Here is a 20,732-nt window from a genome sequence, read left to right as displayed (position 1 = left end):
CCCACGACAAGTACCCAGACAAAGAGAGGGAGAGAGAGAAAGAATAAGTAGTGGTACCCGATCAGTACCGGGGAGTGACCAATTACCTTTTTTTTTCTCTCTGCATCTTGCCTCTCTTTCTGTTTGCAAGTTTCAAGCGTAAATTGTTAGAAGTGCAAAAAGATTACGGAAATTTCTTTTGTGAATGTCAAAAAGTGGAACTGAATTCGAATAGTTTAGGGAGGAAAATTTAGGCAAATAATTTATTTTATGCTTGAATGTGGATGAATTTCTTTAAGATGAACTCTAAATTTGAAATATTTTTAAAAAACCAAATAGAAATAGTCCAAGTCCAAGACTAACGTCACTGTAGAATCTTCCAGAAGAGAAAAATGGTAGAACTGATTTGGTCTGTTTAAAAAAGTGTTAAAATTAATTTAAAATCAGCTTTTAAAGTGGCGTTTAACTCGGTAAACTTGTCATTTTAAAGGAAAATTAAGATGGAAGACTTGACCAGTTGAAATGACACTAACCTCTTGAATTTTTGACATCTGACAGCTGTCACACTGTTGGTTGTTTCTTTATAAACTGTCACGTGATAGCTGTTACATTACATGGAACAAGCACGACGGTGTCGATCAAGTTTGAGAGACTTACTTTAGGGGGTTAGTTTAAGCCAAAATAGCGTCATTACAGGTTATCCATTAGCTACATTGTGCTTATTGGATTTTCTAGTCTAGACTATTCCTGTAACAGCATAGAGCCTTCCATACACTGAATTGTATAAAATTTAAGATAAACTTACATTGACTTTGTCTAATTTAACTGGGAGTTTGTTTTAAAAATCAGTTGAATTTATAAATTTCCTTTTGTACCATAAAAGACAACTTTGGTATGTACCTGCATCGGTGTAACGTCGCGCCCCAGAAAAGGGAGGCGCAAATGGCGCAGGCCCCGACCAATGGCCAAGGGCCGCGGGCCCCCTCCGGCAAACGGCCGGGAGGGGGCCGACGGGTCTCGTTGGGGTCCTCCTGCCTGCCCGCCAGTTTGCTCCGGGCAGGACTACCGAGGAGAGATAAACCCGACGGCGGCCCCACGACGATCGATCCCCGACCGGCGTCGTTTTGTGTGACGTCGCGCGCCAAAAAAATCACGCGGATCGAAATCGGACGGGAACAGTGTCCGTTCCCGGAAAAAACGCGCTGCGCGGGTGTTTTGCATTCTATTTTTTTGGGTGATTTGTTCTGTGAGACCAGTTTTGATGACTTTCAAGGAGAATGGAATGATGTCACGGTTTTATTTGAATTCCAACTCGTCGCTGGCTAACTACCAGCAGTATGAGGTGAGTGTTGTACAAAAGAACCGAGTTAAAATCGTTTTTCTAAAAAAAATCACTTAAAATACTACCACACCAGTTGGTAACCTTGAATTTCCAATAATCAGTTACAAAGCAACCTTTACCAATAGTCAACCATAACCACGAATTCTTAAATATACTTACTCTACATCTCTGAGGTCAAATGAAACAAGCTCCTCCAGTAATCCGTCTTATTGTCCTTAAGTAGGTTTTGTTGTCCTTTGACCTGAAATCACATCGATTGTTATGAGAAAACATTAACATTTCCTTGGTTTAGAAACCACATTGTCTTAACTACAATCAACACAAGTTTTGACCCACCATCACCAAACTCAGAACCTCAAAACATAGAAACTTGGTCTAAATGGGATGTTTGAATTGGACACCTTAAGAAATTGGATAACAGAACTACGCTCATAATTTTTTGGAGCAGTAATTTTGTCCTCAAAAAACACATTTTTCGTCTTTGCAAAATTTTTGCATTTGGTTCTGGTGCACGTGTCTTAAAATACTTAAATTTAGTATACTGATTTATTAACAAAATTGAAAATATTGACACTTTACCATTCCCACTTTTACTCCTCTAAACGTGGGAATATCACATTTTTTGTTTTTCGCCACTATCAAGATGGATTCTCATCCATGTAGGATTTTTAGTTTGTTAGAATTGTGTATTTTTTGCCTCATGATGATATTGCCAGGTTGTAGAAAAAAATGGCAAATCAGTGCCAGTGTAAACTATCATTTAATATCAGTTAGGTAACTTAGAAATTGTCAGCAAATTTTAAGAAGACAGAAGAAAAATTAAGTACGATTTTTGAATGACATGTAAGCAAAATTTAATTTTTATACATTTTTCTGTATCTAAGCTAGAGTAGCAAAAGTTGTCTCCAGGTTTTGAGAGTAGTAACTTTAACCATTTTAGAGATAATTGCGAAAAAGTTTTACGTCGCGATTTTTGAACTGAATGTCTGGTTGCATATTTGTCCGAGACAGTAGTTGGACAAAGTGAAAAGTTTAGTGACCCCTAAATTAAAGAAAAAACTTTAACCGTGAACTGTGAAAGAAAAACAGTGTAATTGACAGAGAAAAAGGAAAATACCGGAAAAATATATAAAGACAAAAAAAAGCAAAATAACAAGAAAAGACTGAAAGAATCATATAAACAGGAATAACACAAAAAGATGAAATATATTGAATAAAAAAGAGAGAAAAAAGATCAGGCAGAGGTTTTAAGTAAAATACAGTTGATGGTGTAGGAGAAAGAGATAGAAAGGTCTATCTTTTTTCTTGTATTTGCGCTTTCTTTCTTTTTTACTATATTCCTGAAAAACAAAGAGAATCAAGCAAAGCAACAGAAAATCAGAGACTTTTTTTCCAAAAAAAGACCAAAAGAGAGAAATGTTAAGGACATAACAAAACCATAAAATGTCCACAGAAACAGAAAAGACAATCTGAAACCTTATTGTGGTGTCGGTTGTCAAATGTCCGAACAATTGCCTTTACACGTCACCTGTCAAAGATTTCAAAATGTCTATCAACGTCCACCTGTGCAGAATTTGCCTAAATTCCAACACAGTGGGTGGTTTGTGGTTTTGGTCAAAAAATGCAGCTTGCTTGCAGCACATGTGGACTTACTAATACACATTTAAACACTAGCTAACCCCACTTACTTGACAATCTTGTTACTCAACACCTCAATCCTAACGACCGCTGTTGTTGTGAGGTATTTATTGTTCTGCCGTACTTTACTAGTCATCTGTAAAAATAACAATATTAGAAATACTGAAACTAAGCTCTGTCAAAAGCTAAAAAAAAAATGACACATGTCAATTGTCATAACTGGGAGTTATAGTGAATCCAAGAAGGCTACAAAGACAGCAAAGAACGCGCATAAATAGGGACATAAGGAATGCGGCTAATTACGTTCTCGTCTGCGTTCCAAAACCATTATCAGCGCGTAAAACAGGTGTTCCGGTCAGTTTGGCCAATCCCCTCTCATTATTTCATTCTTCAATTTTTTTTTTCTACCACGTCTCCCCAATCAAACTTAATTAAAAAATACATTCTTGTGTAAACCGAGCAGTAACGCAACACGGACGGTTTCGAACAAAACCCGCCCGAAATTACTATAATCCGGGTAAATTACACCCCAATTTGGGTTAGTTTAGAACTGGCGGGTAATTGGGCTGAGGGTGGCGCCCTCTAGGCACGCACGTCCAAAACGCGCACCGCCTACGTTACAGATTTCTGTAACTGTTGCGAAGGGTTTGCGCTACCGACCGTCAGATGCCCGTAGTGGCGAGAGGCTGCTGTATCCCGAACGTTTTCTACGTTCAATCATCGTTTCCTACCAACAGGAGGCGCCAGAAAGGCTTTCTCCAACTCTTAAACCGAAATTGGTCTGATGGTTCCAGCAGGTGGTACCAACCACCCAATTCATAATAAAAAAAACCGTCCCTAAAACGACAACGGGTCGTCGAACCGCCTGACCAAATCTTTGACCCACATATTGAGAGATTTTTCTTCAACGTAAAACGACTAACAGTACCACCGCGGTCGGTACGACCTGTCTGTACGTGTGTGGCGAGCATTCCAATCTCAGCGGTACTCGTAAATTGTTGGTCCTCGTCTCGCTTTTGTTATGTCCAGGTTAACTAAATCCGGACAACGGTACTACGAACTGGTATACCTCAAAATTGGATGTCCCAACAAAAAAATTACGATTTTTTTTAGTGGTACTTTTCATTAACAAACTGATTACAGACTATAACCGCCCCGCTATGGTACTACCAGTTAACAAATTAACCAATAACCAGCATCACTGTTTTACAAAACATTACTCACTATATAGAATGCAGTAGCCAGCAGAAATCACTGTATCACAGTAGTACCATAACACGTTCAGAAGCTTAATGATACTTACTGCCTTTGTAAGGTGGTACCAGTACAAATTTTTTTTGCACTTTTTTTGTTTTATTCCTTGCTTTCTTTTAAATGGTACTACTAAACCACTTAATATGTGAAATCAAGAATTCAGCTAGTTGTTGTGCAATTTTCCAGTACCACCTGTTTAATGTTGCTTATTAACAGTACCGCCATAGTCATGTCTATACAATAACTTGATATATTAGTAGTACCATCCGAATGCTGGTGGTACTATCACTCTGTAGGAAGTATCAGCTAAGACGTCAATACATCAAATTAATATTTTAGTGGTACTGCCTAGTAAAGTGTAAAAAATTCCATAAATGCAACACCAAAATGTATTACTGGTAGTACCAATAAAAATGACTTTCGAGGGATGTACCGGCAGTAAACTGTCTTATTCGCTGCACAATATTTAACAATTTCATTTTCCATTAAAGTTAAGTGGGAACTACCGCTACAGGTAGTACCAATTAAGACATTGAATTATAATACGCTGACTACCGTTAACCAGGAGAAGAGTAGCATTGACTATTTGCAAATTGTCCAGTACGACCTTTCCGTTTTCACGGTGTGGTAGTACCAATTTCCAAAACAAGTCGAACCAGTACCAGGAAAGCGCTCTAACGCCACCAAATCAAAATAAATCACTAAGATCCTGCAAACATGAGGTGGTACCACTGGCATTTTGATTTATGCCCCCTCGGTCGTCTTTTGCTTTTAACGCAACTTAATTATAAAACGACATGACTAGTACCGATTCGAATGGTACTAAATGTTTTCCATGACATAGTACCATGTAGGTTGTGGTACCCCGGAGTGTTTTTGACACATTACATTATTGAAGGTGCGGATTTGGAGTCTAGGACGGTCCCCCTCGTAAAAGGGTCGATTTGTATTATATAGAAAAAGGGGAGAGAGGCCCCGCGGCTACGTTTACAGGGGGGCGGCGTTATCGAACCACCCCTCGTAAATGGATGTTTCAATTTCCTTCAAGTCGTTAAGAATTTCCGGATTTTTTGTCGATCAAACAGGCATCGACGTTTCTAAACCTGTTTATTGAAATGATATTTAAGTTTTGTGTACAATTAGCTGGTAGTACCGTGGTACCACCTGTTCGTTTGTAGTGTAAAACAGCATTAGCCAATATTTTTTCTTCTTACCGTACAGGTAGTACCACACTCTCCACCTAAAAGAAAAATCAAAGTGACAGGTCGTACCGACAAAGACTTAAAGTGGCAAATTCTTCGTGCCGTTATCTAGGTCGTACCGCGCGGTCGTCCGAGAGCCAATCAACACCAGGAAGCAATAACAACAATAAGGTGGTACCATTACCGTGGGCGCAGTACCTAATGGCATTTGCAAATAAATAAAGGCGCATCGCTCTTTAAATAATTGGTTCTTCGATTGAAAAACCGTCAGACGAATATTATTATTAAATCCTGGCTAAGAGGGTACTCCCCGAGTTGTTGCACACGACAAACTGCGTGGTACCGCCTTTGGTGGTACCTATTTCAACGCTCAATTTATGTGGTACATTTTATTGTATTCGAGACACGTTTTCTGAGGTGGTACCGCCTTTGTTAGTGAAAAATAATATTAACGCTAGAGGTACCACCAAGTTAATGCGATACTATACTATCGGCTAACGAGACTTATAATAGAAACCGCCACGCAAATTCATCATCATTTCTATGATTTTTTTGAGGCGTGTGCCTTGACGCTTACGCAACCATACCAAACCTGATCTCTGCGGGCACGTATAACAGGTACTGCCCGAGAGATGAAGAAGAACGGATAGTACCCGGCGGGCGGGGTACAGCCTCTCGCCCCACTCCACCCCCTCGAGAAATGCGACCGCCAGCGGCAACTTGACCATGGAACTTCAGTTTGCCCGAAGCTTTCTTGACGCGTCGTCGTGTTGGTACTATTACAGTACCGCCCTCTACGGTCAGATTTTCGCGTCTTGTAAGTCAACGGAAATCATCCACCTGTCGCGGTGGTACCCGTTCAAATCTATGTCAACAGACAGGCGGTGCGATATTGTTGTTGTTTTGGTTAGTGGTGGTACCGCTGCTGTAGTACTACCATGGACAATCCCGATTCGCCCGATTCGTTGGCCAGCGATCAGCTGACCGTCGATTTACTAAGTCCGGCGTCAAAACATCGCCGTTTGGTTATTGTCAATGACAATAATGACACGGACAACAACGACGGAGGTCGTACCCCTGACATTGTCACCAAAAACAACAACAACGACGTCGGTTTTGTTTTGATGGAGGACGACGTCCAAGAAAATGGACAGGACGACGATGATGAGGTAAGTAGTGACCACGTGTGATTCCTGATTCACCTTTACACTATAAAGGTACTTCCAAGAAGTCAAGGTTTTACAATCGGGTACTACTTACCTGCCTAGGATTGCGACCACGTTGTCACATCTCCTAACCATTCACACTGGTCAAGTATGTGAATAATGGCCTAACAGTTATTATCCGGCTATGATTTAATAGTACCCTGAAACTGTATGTAATTAGGTACTACCGCCAGGATTCGATTTCGTTAATAGCCGCCGTAATTTCAGTTTGTTATTGGATTGTATGTTTGCGCTAATAGTAGGGGGGACGGCGGCGATTTCGATCTCTGGTAACGGTACCACCGTAATTACCACACATGCCAAAGTGGTACTGAGGCTGGGGTTAAAAAAAAAAACATCCCGAAAACTGACCAGATGGTCACTGGTTGGCAATTTACATTTTACACCTAATTCAAACTAATCGGCAGCTTCCTGCCCGATTAGGTACTACCACTAATTTCACCTAACGTGCAACCGGTACTACCTCATTATAACACTTAACCGTCTCGATTACCAACCTCGGTAGCTCTTACCCATCTTCACGTTTTGCGACAACGTCCAAGACTTGGAACTTAGTCGGTACTACTTTGGTACTACATAAGTTTAAAGTTATACTACTTTATTACTATCACATTCACTTAATTTAGTTGTATTTTTGTAGGGAGTCCACTAATACTGAAAAAATATTTCATTTGAGATAATTGATACACGGTACTACCCACACTACCTTTGGTACTACTTTTCAAGAGTTATGATTTTCTATTTTAGCAGTAACAAGAAAATTAAGAGTTATCAGTTAGGGCTGGTACTACCAATAATCTAATTCTCGAAACTCGTTGCCACTTGACCCATGGCAAGTCCGGAAGTCCCGGAGGCGTACGAATGGGTACCACCACCCCATCAAGTCAATTAACAAAATTGTGACAACACTCTAAATGAGTGACGGTACCACCTTGACGTGCAGGTGCTCACAATCAGTTATGCGTTTTGAAGCTCATTGCATCACCATAAAGTCTATTGAAAAGCAGATCGGATTATTAAATGTCCGTGCACCAATCATCAATAATATCCGGTGGTACCCTCGGGGCTTACAGGTACTAACATTGGTACGTTTATTGCGGCGTTATTAAGCAATACTGTGCAACATAAAGTTTCGCTTATTGACCGCGGGAGACATTCTTAATTGGGCTCTTTTAATGGTTGTACGGTCGTGCCGTGTTTATTCAAGCATATTTTCATGTTTTAGCCCCAAAAGTAGGTGGTACCCGCTACTGAACCGGACGAAACCGAAAATTATTTCGCTGGATTGAATTAAGATACGCACACAGGTAGTACCCGCGGCACGCCATTGATTTCGAGGTCGCCAGAGGCAACCATTCGCCCGGAGCGCTTTGGAATGCCGTCAGGCAAGTGCACGGGCCGAGGTGCGGCCTTAGGGTACCCGCCGGTACCACCGATTCGTTCTTAGGATTCTGGACCGGTCGATTTTCTTCTCTGACGATTTTATATAAATTTCCTATATATTTGTGGGTAGTACCACGTAAGGGGTGGTCTCTACGGTGTAAACCAGGTCAACGGTTGACCGCGTCGATCTGATAAACTTTCGAGCGTGTAATTGCCGACAAAATTATTGGGAGATAGCGATCGGGTACCACTTTTCTACTTCGGCCGGTCAATTTCGTAATGAGACAGTGGTACTACTACAGGGTGGGTCCGTTTACAGTTACCAGATTATTTAACAACCTTGTTAAGTGATCGTTTAAGCAGCGATTAAAAGTCGATAATAATCTTGACAAGCTGCCGAAGACGATGCAAGAATATTAATTACTTACATGGTGATTCCGATTCCCCGCGCCACACAGCCAGTCGCGGTATCACCTCGAATCTGAAAATCAAACAAAAAGTGTCAGTACTACCCTGTTTTAAAAATCAGTCACAAAAAAAAAACTAGTAACGCATCGTTCAAATTGTGAAGTAGCAAAAGTACCGTTCGGTCAGCGATCGACCCGTTCGATAAGACCGGAGCTAATTAGGAGAAAAATTATTAAAAAATACCGAAGTGAAAAAAAAAGTGGGCAGTACCACTTAATGAGAAGGGGTTCCGGTGGTACCACACCGGCTTACGTAAGTCGGATTTAAACGAATTAATTTTCTTGAAAGTTTGTTGACGTTTCGTCGGATTTTGTACGACCAGGTGGTACTTTATGCTAAATATTCTCTAACTGTAACCAGTTACGTTAAATTTTACTTTAGAAATCAATTAGGAGTGTTTAGTTTAGTTTAGTTGGAAAAAAATGTGAACATTTTATATTTTGACAGTTGACACTTTAGTGACAGACTTAACAATAAGTCAACATGAGTTAACTGACTTTATTCCCATTTGGCGGTCTTTCGAGCACGTTTTATAGCTTTCTGGGGCAAATTAGCAGATTTTGACAGTTGACGCTTCAGTGAAAGTCTAAACTAAACGTCAAATAGACCGACCTGCTTTAAAAACAATTAAAACCATGAATCCATAGAGGTTAGATTCAGTTAATTCTTTAACTGATTTCATATTCATTTGCAGTGTGTTTCATGGTTTTACAGCTTGAGAGATGCTACTTTGACAGTTGACATCTTCATGGAACAGTTGAATAAATTTTGACAGTTGACACTTTAGGGACAGACTAAACAGTATAACAGATGAATAGCATTTTATTTATGAAGATGTAAAATACAAGCTAACTGATTTTGATCTGCTTTAGCTGTTTTTCGACCACGTTTTATAGCTTTCTGGTGCCAATAAGCAGATTTTGACAGTTGACGCTTCAGTGAAAGACTAAACTCAACGTCAAATAGACCGACCTGCTTTAAAAACAATTAAAACCATAAATCCATAGAGGTTAGATTCAGTTAATTCTTTAACGGATTTCATATTCATTTGTAGTGAGTTTCATGGTTTTACAGCTTAATAGATGCCACTTTGACAGTTGACATCTTCATGGAACAGTTGAATAAATTTTGACAGTTGACAGCATTTTATTTATGAAGATGTAAAATACAAGCTAACTTATTTTAATCTGCTTTAGCTGTCTTTCGACCACGTTTTATAGCTTTCTGGTGCAACTAAACGTCAAATAGACCGACCTGCTTTAAAAACAATTAAAACCATGAATCCATAGAGGTTATTAAAGAGATATGGTAGAAAACTTTAGTGACTGCTTCTTAATAACTCCAGGCTGTAAAGGTAAAAAAAGGTCAGGCAGTGTTTTTACTATGGAGATGTCAACTATAAGGCTGAGTTGTTATTTTAAATTCTAACCTGAGAATTGAAACGAAAATCGCCGAATATGATACGGAACTAACCGAAGTACAATAAGAACTCTTTAAAGCCAAGCATGACCAAGTCTTAATTTATCTCTCTATACATTTTGACAATTGACGTTTTCATGGAGCAGTTGAATAATTATGATTATATGAACTAAATTTTACCCATAAAGATGTAAAATACAGTTTAGCTGTGTTTCGAGCACGTTTTATAGCTTTCTGGTGCAAATAAGCAGATTTTGACAATGATCCTTCAGTGACAAACTATTTGGAATTATGGAAAAACCGTAATCACCCTATTTCTGAAAATTTAGTAGTATACCAAAGTCGACTCGCTTACTTTAAATGGAATACTCTGTATATTGTTTATTTTTTTAGATTCTGCGACAAATTCTAGACATATTTTATGTATAATGTCATATACATATCTATATCCGTTTTTGAGATATTTTATGTAAAATTTGACATTTGCAATACCTAAAACAATTATAATTTTTGCATATATAAACATATCCGGTAACTGGTTAGAGATTTGCCACTTTTGGATATTATAATGAAGATAGTCTTGTGGCCGCTAGTTTTCGACTAAACCGCGGACGTCCGATCGTTTCCCGAGGTCAAAATTGACGTATCTCGCGACCAGTTAGAGGCAATACCCGACGTCAAGTTCGACCAACATTAAAAAAAAAACCAGAGCCTCTTTGATCATGTGTATTCGGTGGAATAATCGGCACACCTGGTACTCGAATAAGCGATTAAAACTCGTTCGATTAACCGTTAAATAAATAAATCCACTTAATTTTTATATACGTACAAGGATATGTATTTTGGGATGTTACGAAAATTGTCTTGGACAGGTGATGACTGAAATGAATGTTAAATCCGCTGAAACGTCACGTTCTATGGTTCATTTTTGCCTTGGTGGTTAAGTCATCATGTGCTTTTCTTGTCTAGTAGTTTTTACTTCTTCTGTATGTAGTTCTTCTACTTTTTAAATTGTAGTATTCCAAAAGTTAGATTGAGATGAGAATGTATTTCCTGTCAAACGTTGCCACATTCCATGAGCGGATGTGAACCTGGTGTATTGTGTGTTGCATGCAAAACATGTCAGATTCCTTCTCATTTTTTATTGTTTAATGAGAAATACATATTCTGAGGTTTAAATAATTTCAATATGGCGGAAAAATAATCGAACCATAGTAACGATTCGGTAATAGTGCTGATGTACGTCTCAGGTATGCGGTTTAGACGACGATGACCACATCCACATTTGCATAAACTGCACATACGACCAACTTTTAGAACCATCAAATTCGGCACCATTTCCACTTCTTAATGAATGCGTGAAGATAACCGTGAGAAACCTGGCCGGACCTGCCCATCGTGAGCCTAATCGGAACGAGCGAATCTAAATTTACAATTAGTTTCGCCTACTATAAACACACGAGTGACAGCAAACGATTCGGGAAATAATGTAGAGGGACGACAATGAGAGGCGGCTTAAGATGAACTCATCGGTCATCGCGGACCGATCTCGGCCCGGTTCTCAAGTGGGACACCTGTTTCGAGACGCTAACTCGGTTCATTAGGTCAAGCGAGAGGTCTCTGTTTTGGGAATATTCCGTATCTGATCTTAGTTAGTCGAGGTATTGCCAGGTCAAAATTAAAAGAAAATCCAACCTTAATACAGTGTACACCAGCGTTTCTTAATCTGTTAATTTTCAATTTAAATGTTCGAATTAGTCCAAGGAAACGTATCAGAATCAACGTTTGAATTTCAGAAAAATTTGTACCAATAATTTCAAATTTACCTTGCAACGTCTCACTATCTTAACAGGATTTACTATTGTAACAAGCAATGATGAGAAACTAATTTGACAATTATTGGCATCCCTTTGAAAGCTTCCATGCTACTTCAGGAGCATTTGAAAGCTTCTAGACACTGTTTTGGAAGCATATAGAGCCTCTAACTGTTTTGGAAACGTTTGAATTTCTTTTAAACTACTTCAGGAACATTTGGAGGGTTTTTGGACAGTTTTAAGAGCATATTAAAGGTTCTGGACTGCTTTAGAGGCAACTGGAAATCTTAGCTGGCTGTTTTCAAGTTTGTTGAAAGCTTCCAGAGTAGATGAAGAGCATTTGAAACCTTTCAGACTGTTTCAAAGGCTTTTGGAAGATACTATGCTATTTCAGGAGCATTGAGAAGCTTCTAGACTCTGTTTTTGGTGTTTCCGTAGTGTTTTGGCAGCTTCTGAAATCTTTTTAGACTACTTTAGGAGCATTTGGACAGTTTAAAAAGCATATTAAAGGTTCTGGACTGCTTCAGGGGCAACTGGAGATCTTAGATTGTTTTAGAAATTATTTGGATGCTTTTAAACTGTTCTAGAATCTGTTGAAAGCTTCCAGAGTAGATGAAGAGCATTTGAAACCTTTCAGACTGTTTCAAAGGTTTTTGGAAGATTCTATGCTATTTCAGGAGCATTGAGAAGCTTCTAGACTCTGTTTTTGGTGTTTCCATAGAGTTTTGGCAGCTTCTGAAATCTTTTTAGACTACTTCAGGAGCATTTGGACAGTTTAAAAAGCATATTAAAGGTTCTGGACTGCTTTAGGCGTAACTGTAAATCTTAGAGGGCTTTATAAATCATTTGTATGCTTTTAAACTGTTCTAGAATTGCTTTTAGGCTATTTTCAAATTTGTTGAAAGCTTCCAGAGTAGATGAAGAGCATTTGAAACCTTTCAGACTGTTTCAAAGGTTTTTGGAAGATTCTATGCTATTTCAGGAGCATTGAGAAGCTTCTAGACTCTGTTTTTGGTGTTTCCATAGTGTTTTGGCAGCTTCTGAAATCTTTTTAGACTACTTCAGGAGCATTTGGACAGTTTAAAAAGCATATTAAAGGTTCTGGACTGCTTCAGGGGCAACTGGAGATCTTAGACTGTTTTAGACATTATTTGGATGTTTTTAAACTGTTCTAGAATCTGTTGAAAGCTTCCAGAGTAGATGAAGAGCATTTGAAACTTTTTAGACTGTTTCAAAGGCTTTTGGAAGATTCTATGCTATTTCAGGAGCATTTGGAGACTTCTAGACTGTTAATGGACAGTTTAAGAAGCATATTGAAGGTTCTAGACTGCTTTAGAGGCATTTGGAAACTTTTAAATTGTCCTAAAAGCGTTTGAAATAAGCTGCTAGACTGGAAGGTTTATACTAGCACTAGAACTACATTTTGAACTTATTCTTGAGCTTCTTTGACCGTTAATAGCAACGGATCCAGACAGTTTTTCTTAATAACAGTTACGTCAATCATAAAAAACTGCAATCACTATTCTTTCTGTTTAAGGGTCAATTTACACAGTGAAACCCTAACTTATAGTTAACTGTGCGCTATTGTGTTTAGGATTAGAAACTCTAAAGCTACCCCAGTAAAACTTCAGTGTTTTTCCCCTTAATAGAATTCTTCAGTAACCGCCAAACCAGCCCAGGGTTCCGCGGAAAACAGTTTAAGAAACGCTGATGAACAAATAAATGTCAGAATTCTTGTCCTTTTTAAGGACAACTCCAAAACAGTGATACTTACAAACAGAACGTCAGATTGGTATTTCTGAGGTCGAAATTAGCCAGGAATATTGGTTTGGTTGCACTCCAGTATAGCGTAGTCACGTGAGGAAGGAAAACTGGGAAAACCCTCATTTGTGCTGAATTCCAATCTCTCCATTTGACCCTAAAATTCACTTATTTGAAACATTTACTATAAAGACATAATAGGATTATAAGTAGCTAAAAAATGGGACTGTCGATTGATATTAAAAGCACCTTATTAACTTTTACTTGGACCCTAGAGGGCGCTAAAATTGATCAAACCACAGTTTCGTTAAAATGACTGAGTTTTCTACATTGTCATAAATAAGAACTTATAAACGACTGTCCGGGTATATCCCTTCAAAAAAATATTGCTTTAAAACTACTCTTTGTTTGCCTTATTGGACTCAAAAATTCATTCAGGTAGTACCGATCTCACAAAGTACCTTACTGGCCTAAATACACGACCAAAGTGGCGTCATAACTAACTTCAATAGTACACTGTCTAGAAATTTAGACAGTTTCTTTGTGATGTTCCTAGAAAAGTAAACTAATTTTACGGTACAGAAGGGGGTACCTACTACCATAAAGTTGCAATACACACAACAAGCAAATCAAAGGTTTATCAAAGTGATAATCGAATTCTTCAGAGACGGTACTACCTACTAATAGTACTACCGTTAATTTTAATTAGTTGTAAATGTTAAACCGACTGCATTTTACTACTGGGAAACCTATAATTCCGACCTTAATTCGAACGCAATTACTACGGAAATATAGGCGGTACCAATTATATCTTTGCTTTGGCAGTAAAAACTGCAATTGAGAAAAAATGTTAATCACTAGAAACGATGGTACCGCCTGTGTTGGTGAGTTTTTCCGTTGATATTTAGAATTAGTATTTTCTGTTGAGGTACTTTATACTTTAACTGGATTTACTCAATGAAACTGCAGTAATAAATGTGAGAGTGTGACCTGGGAAAAAGAGTTGAATTTATAAAAGACATATCACGTGACTTTGATAATACGATTTTTGAACTTACAACACTGTAAAAGCCAGTTAACACCTGTCAAAACAGTCACTTGACCTTTAAAATGTAGGTTAAGCATTCTTCTTCTTCTTAATCCGCCGTCTCCAATTGGCAATCATTATTCTGGATGTAGCAGCTCTGAAGATGTCAATTGAGGTACATCCAAACCATCTTCTTAAGTCTTTCAGCCAGGAGTTTTGTCTTCTTCCCACTGATCTTTTTCCTAAAACATTGAAAAATTGATAAATTAAATTTATACAGTTTCAAAAGTTGAAGACATGCCACGTGACTTTGATAATCTAATTTTTGAGCTTGCAACACTTTTAAGGCCAGTTGACTATTTTCAAAACAATCACGTGACCATAAAAAATAGTTTAAACTGAAAAAAAATGCTAAATCACATGTAGACGCTGAAATTGTACAATACACGTCTCATGACGTTGACAGTGCTATTCTGAGCTTGCAACACTGTAAAAGCCTGTCACGTAACTTTTTTTTTTAAATGTAGTTTTAAATTAAATTTAGACAGTTCCAAAAGTTGAAATTATAAGAGACATGTCACGTGACTTTGATATTTCAAGTTTTAAGCTTGAAACACTGTAAAGGCCAATTGACGCCTCTCAAAACAATCACGTGACCATAAGCAATAGTCTAAAATGTAAAAATTTGCTAAATCAAATTTAGACAGTTGTAAAAGCTGAAAACTTGGTAAATTAAATTTAGACAGTTCCAAAAGTTGAAATTAGAAGAGACATGTCACGTGACTTTGACATTTCAAGTTTTGAGCTTGAAACACTGTAAAGGCCAATTGACGCCTCTCAAAACAATCACGTGACCATAAGCAATAGTCTAAAATGTAAAAATTTGCTAAATCAAATTTAGACAGTTGTAAAAGCTGAAAACTTGGTAAATTAAATTTAGACAGTATCAAAAGTTGAAGACATGCCACGTGACTTTGATAATCTCGTTTTTGAGCTTGAAACATTCTAAACATCAGTTGACACCTGTCAAAACAGTCACGTGACCATGGAAAAGTGTTTAAAGTGTAACAATTTACTAAATCAAATTTGGACAGTTGTAAAAGCTGTAATTGTACTAGACACGTCACGTAACGTTGATAATGCTTACAACACTGTAAAAGCCATGTTGACAGCTGTCAAAATTGTAGCAAACGATGAAAATTTGGCAAATTAAATTTAGACAGTTGCATAAGTTGCCTATAGCAAATATTAAAGTAAAATCAGATGACGTTATAAAATGAAAAAGGTATATTGAATGTGACAAAGAAGCAAACGTCACATACCTATTACGCTCTGACTTTTCTTCATTAACTGTACTATTGACTGAGTTATCTTTAAAATTAAAATATCTCTAGTCTTTACAATATTTCGGGACTGGTTAGAGATTATCTGTAACTCCCTCAATTTTAAAGGTAAAGTGCTAAATTGTATTGACACCCAATAGATCCCCCAGGTCAATTGCACGATATTTGGGTTAACTGGAACAACATCAAACCAGCAAAAATCAGTTTCTAACTGTCAAATTACGTAACAAGTATAATGATCAGCGAAAAATAGTCGAGTAATGACGCGATGACCTCACACCTTTTCATGAGACTGAGAGAGCAAGAGAGAATCGTCTTGTCTGATTGATGGCTCGTTCGGGCGCGGATTTATCATTATTGTTTCTATGATGTGTATGAACGTATAGTTGATTAACGTTCATTTTTTTTTTGCTGTATTTTAAAAGAGGCGAAGGCGCGCTGTAGTCAATCGTCCGAACAATGGAAGCCCCGCGGTTTCGGGCGGAGCTGACGAAAATTGAATGACCACCTTTAACTGTTTTTTGGGACCTTCAAAAAAATCTGAGATATTCCTACTGAGACTCAGAGGGTGTTGTGAGGAGTAAAAGTGATTGGGTAAGCGGGTAAATGGTCATTTCCGGAAGGGCCTCATTGGTCTGACTGATTTTATGGTAATTTAAAGGGAAAAGCGAGGGTGGCACCCTTTTCTCTTATGGGTACCGGAAATACGCTATTTGAGGCAATTTGTCAACCTGTTTGGCCTGGTAATTAAATTCAAAGTCACGTGCGTGTTAAGAACACTGAATTTAAAGAAAAAAAAAATTAATTGGGGGGTAAAGGGAGGGGGACGCCCGCGGGCCAATTACAAATTGGAAATCGGTTCGGGCGCTTTCGGCCACGTGTTGACGCCAACGAAGCCAAAATGATGGATCATGTTTTAGAGTTGGACGAAAGCGCGCGGTCTAGTAGGCTGTTACGGTTCCGCGAGAGTGATTTCAGCACGTGTCACGTGATTTTATTTCAACTCATCAAAACACCCAAAAAAAAATCAAAAAAATTGCATGAAGAATGACGGTTTGTTCCACGGATACAATTTGGTGCGCTTACCTCTAAGTCTGATGATGGATCTAACAGTTCGAAACGTTTTCAGGACCGGTTAACGGCCAGCGGCCACGGCTCGTTGGCGTTGAGCGGCGGGTCGCCCAGTTACGGGGCGGGCGCGTCCAGCGCGGGCGGCCGTGGGGCGACCGGCAGCCTCCATCACGCCGCCGCCATGCAACACCAGCTACCGCAACCCGACTTTCAACCGCCTTATTTTCCACCGCCCTTTCATCATGCCGCCCCCAGTCCGCCACCTCAACAACACTTGGAGTACCTGACTGATCCGTATGGTGGCCTGTCCGGTTTACACCACTACAACCAACTGGGATTGCGACGAGAAGGTGATCCAAATCATGCTCATGTGGTAAGTAGTTATGGAAAACCACATACATGTGACCCTCTGTAAAAACATTGCCAACGTTAGTTCTATGTCAAAATGTAGAAGAAAAGAACAGTCATTTTGACAGAAGTGTCAGCCAGTGTTATCAATCAATTGATTTTCATTCAAATAATGTTGTCAATATAACTCTTGATATTTGTGACGTCATCCAACTTAAACTTCACTCTAACGACCATCCTAAAAATTGTGAATATAAACAGGAAAAAGTGCATTCTCAAGCTGATTTAGTCCGCTAAAAAAACCCGGATTCCTATAAGCGATATGCAAGGTTATTTATCAGCAGCGTCTTCGAATAGAAAAGAGCGAAACGTCGGAAAAACATGACGTTATCGGTTCCCGAGAGTCTCGGCTTAAGGTAACCCGGATATCCTGCATTCCACGTTTAGGCTGCAACTATGCAGACACAGCGCTGGAATGTCCCCTTCCCCTCCCCTAACACCCCGACCCTTTGCGCCCTTTAGTCCCACATTTTTTTACGAACATCTTTAAGATCATCCACCCCCTCAAAACAAATCAAACTTCTCCACGAAACCAAGTTTCATCCGATACGAGCTTAAGTTTGGCATTGTTTCGGCGGGATTATGCGGTTTTCTCCACTTTAATAATAAACTTGTACCACATACTCTGACAGTATCAATTAATACAGGGCCAGTTGGGGCACGGAGCCAGTTTTCCTTACAGCACCCCGGGGGGCGGCCGCCCCGACTATTCGGGCATCCCTCAGAGACACGACGATCCCCTTTCCCTGCACCAGGCCCTGGGGCAGGCAGTTGAAGATGCTCAAGCTGGTATCGACGACAACACCGGGTTCATTACCGACATTCCATTACTTAAAGGTAGGTCACTAAGATTAACGTCATTTTAATTTTATTCTACTCGGTGGATGGTATTAAATCATCAAATGCAAGAGATGTTGTTTGAATTTCTTTGCAAGACATTACAGTCCAGAATTTTTTAGACAAATGGAAGAATAACCTTAATATTCTAAAAACCGTGCAAGAAGAACACTCTACTGATGATTGTAGAAACGGTTTTGTGATTTTCAAGTCCAAATCCCACAAATGTACTCATAAAAGACTCTTTTGACTGTTTCACATTTGTACAACACCAAAAACCCACAGACTCAAATCAGGGGTGTCCGCGGGCCTAATAGGGCTAATTCGCACATTCCCGTCGAGTCAACAACGGCTTTCTTTTTGTAATGGCGTAGCCCCGTCCGGGGGGGGCCCCCCGTTGACGGCTAATTAGAGACTCGTTACAATTTTTGTTTATTGGGGCGGGGCCGGGCATCTGTCATTCAGTGTGGGGTCCCCCTTTGTGTTTATACGGCTTGTAAAAAAAAGTACATTTTGCAGGTATGAAGGGCGGTAAGGACCACTCAGGGGCCGGTGCCATGGTTTCACCCAGTGACGTGTTTTGTTCCGTACCTGGACGATTATCACTTTTGTCGTCAACCTCAAAGTACAAGGTGAGTCAAATTTGTACTATTACTGAGATTGTCAATCGAATTTGGTTGACTTACACAGAACCAGAATAAGTGCCATAGACAAGGATGGGAAAAAAATTTCAGTATGTCAGATTTATTAGCTCTTTTGAAATTTCATTCCATCCTTGTCAAGAGCATTGGTTTTGTACTGGTTCTCTCTTGTTAATTTCTGGCTTTGACGACTTTTTGTGAACTTATTCAAATAAATAATATTTCATAGGTGACAGTGGGTGAAGTGCAACGAAGACTGTCTCCACCCGAGTGTTTGAACGCGTCTCTCCTAGGTGGCGTACTGCGTCGAGCTAAAAGCAAAAATGGCGGCCGAATCCTCAGGGAAAAATTGGAAAAAATCGGTCTAAACCTGCCTGCGGGCAGAAGAAAAGCGGCCAACGTCACCCTCCTCACCTCCCTCGTTGAAGGCGAAGCCATTCACCTCGCACGCGACTTTGGCTACGTCTGCGAGACTGAATTTCCCGCCCGGCAAGTGGCCGAGTACCTTTTGCGGCAACACGGTGAAACCCCGCGCCGCAAAGAGCTCCTCCAAGCCACGAAACAAGTGACCAAGGAACTGATGGACCTGCTCAATCAGGACCGGTCACCTTTGTGCAACACCCGACCCCAAATCCTGCTCGATCCGTCGATACAGCGCCATCTCACGCATTTCTCGTTAATCAGTCACGGTTTCGGCAGTCCGGCAATCGTGGCCGCCCTCACGGCCATCCAGAACTTTCTCAGTGAGAGTCTGAAACATTTGGACAAAGTGTTTCCGAATCAGAGTGCGGGACCGCAGGGCCAGGGCATGCTGGTCAGCTCGTCTTTGGACAAGGGCAAACTGGAAGACAACAAGAACAAGTGATGTTGTCAACGGTCGGGCGCGTGTTGTGATCTGAGGAAGGTGTTTGCGTTCGAAACGTGTCGTTGATCAGTGGTCGTTCGGTGTCACGGTAGAATCTCTTTCCTTGTTTTAGTTTAGTGTCATATTTTGTCAGGGATGATGCATAAGCTACTCGGTTGGATGTGTTATTATTTTAAATTAATCCTAAAAGGGGATCATCAAGTTTGTTAATCCCAAGTTATAACAAATTACATTCTTTGTCAGTGAAAAAACATGTCACAACAATTATAAAAACACTGTTCGTTTTGTTCACTGTTAAATCCAACCCTATATGCAGATTTTCATAATGTTTAGTTGATAGATCTTGTATTTGACTTCAAGAATGGGACAAAACTGTACTTTATTAACCTCTGTAGTCTGTAGTTACGCGCAGGGATCAAATTTTGTAACAAGCTTTGTACTAGACCTGCACTTTTGTACAGGGTGGTCTAAACTTTTCTCAGACTGGCTGCAGATTCATTTTCATTATTGTTAGATCACCCCGTATACTTTACTTTGTATTCTTGCCTCGTACTACTTTATTGTGATATTTGCCATATCTCAGACTGTTATAAGGCCATATTATACGTTCTACCGTGATTTTTTTTTTAGTATACTTTGTTTAGTGTTAAATGTCACTGTTGGGTTGTACACAGTTCTGATGCGTTCGTTATCACGCTTCATCTTTTCAACCAGCTGTCAAATTACGTTATTGTGACGTTACATTTGATCTGCTCGCTCTCCATGGAGCTTGAAAACGAATGCCCGAAGACAAATGCCTGACACCACCTACTTTTGTACTTAAACTGTAGTATACTTTAGCCCTATTTTTAATATTACAATTTTTTTATACATATCATATTGTTTTTGTATATTTTTTATTATTCCTAGTATTATTAAGTATTATCGTCAACATTTCAGAGTTTCTGAACCAGTGCCAATGCCGACAATGTATTATATTATATATAGTAGGTACATAGGTAATATGTACGACAGAAAAACTATTATATTGTATATTGTGCAAGTTGTGTCTCTG

General features: G+C 39.4%; 1 protein-coding gene and 1 long non-coding RNA gene across 5 annotated transcripts in view; one reads left to right on the top strand and one right to left on the bottom strand.

Annotated features, from left to right (window-relative positions):
- Nucleotides 1-17,081, bottom strand: part of LOC145729955 (uncharacterized) — a 66,034-nt gene extending 48,953 nt beyond the window's left edge. Inside the window, exons 1-6 of one of the 2 annotated variants that reach the window (XR_014178485.1) lie at nt 16,943-17,081; nt 14,545-14,755; nt 13,500-13,643; nt 8,453-8,505; nt 3,010-3,095; nt 1,481-1,562 (exon numbers count right to left, since the gene is read on the bottom strand). This is a non-coding gene — a long non-coding RNA (uncharacterized LOC145729955). The remainder of the gene's footprint in view (nt 1-1,480; nt 1,563-3,009; nt 3,096-8,452; nt 8,506-13,499; nt 13,644-14,544; nt 14,756-16,942) is intronic. The other variant, XR_014178486.1, reaches the window with a different exon arrangement.
- Nucleotides 1,023-20,550, top strand: TfAP-2 (transcription factor AP-2). 3 transcript variants are annotated; one of them, XM_081980911.1, is made up of 5 exons: nt 1,023-1,321; nt 16,986-17,300; nt 17,983-18,172; nt 18,692-18,804; nt 19,043-20,550. In XM_081980911.1, exons 1-5 carry the CDS (start codon nt 1,241-1,243, stop codon nt 19,676-19,678), a joined length of 1,335 nt encoding a protein of 444 aa, XP_081837037.1. In that variant the 5' UTR covers nt 1,023-1,240; the 3' UTR covers nt 19,679-20,550. The 3 variants fall into 3 exon arrangements, with proteins under 3 accessions (XP_081837037.1, XP_081837036.1, XP_081837038.1); XM_081980910.1 differs by lacking the exon at nt 1,023-1,321 and adding an exon at nt 6,143-6,584; XM_081980912.1 differs by lacking the exon at nt 1,023-1,321 and adding an exon at nt 15,326-16,932.
- The last annotated feature ends 182 nt before the right edge of the window (nt 20,551-20,732 follow it).

Source organism: Ips typographus, linkage group LG5 (assembly GCF_016097725.1).
Source record: "Ips typographus isolate SLU linkage group LG5, UJ_Ityp_2.0, whole genome shotgun sequence".
Classification (NCBI taxonomy): Eukaryota; Metazoa; Arthropoda; class Insecta; order Coleoptera; family Curculionidae; genus Ips; species Ips typographus.
Note: the sequence above shows the minus strand (reverse complement) of the source record. Positions and strands in the feature narration are given on the sequence as shown.

Bases quoted from the DNA above. Each gene is read 5' to 3' on its own strand.
- TfAP-2 (XM_081980910.1), top strand. From the start codon at position 6,354: ATGGACAATCCCGATTCGCCCGATTCGTTGGCCAGCGATCAGCTGACC. The intron at 6,585-16,985 runs GTAAGTAGTGAC...AAACGTTTTCAG, and splicing joins GACAGGACGACGATGATGAG to GACCGGTTAACGGCCAGCGG. The intron at 18,805-19,042 runs GTGAGTCAAATT...AATATTTCATAG, and splicing joins CGTCAACCTCAAAGTACAAG to GTGACAGTGGGTGAAGTGCA.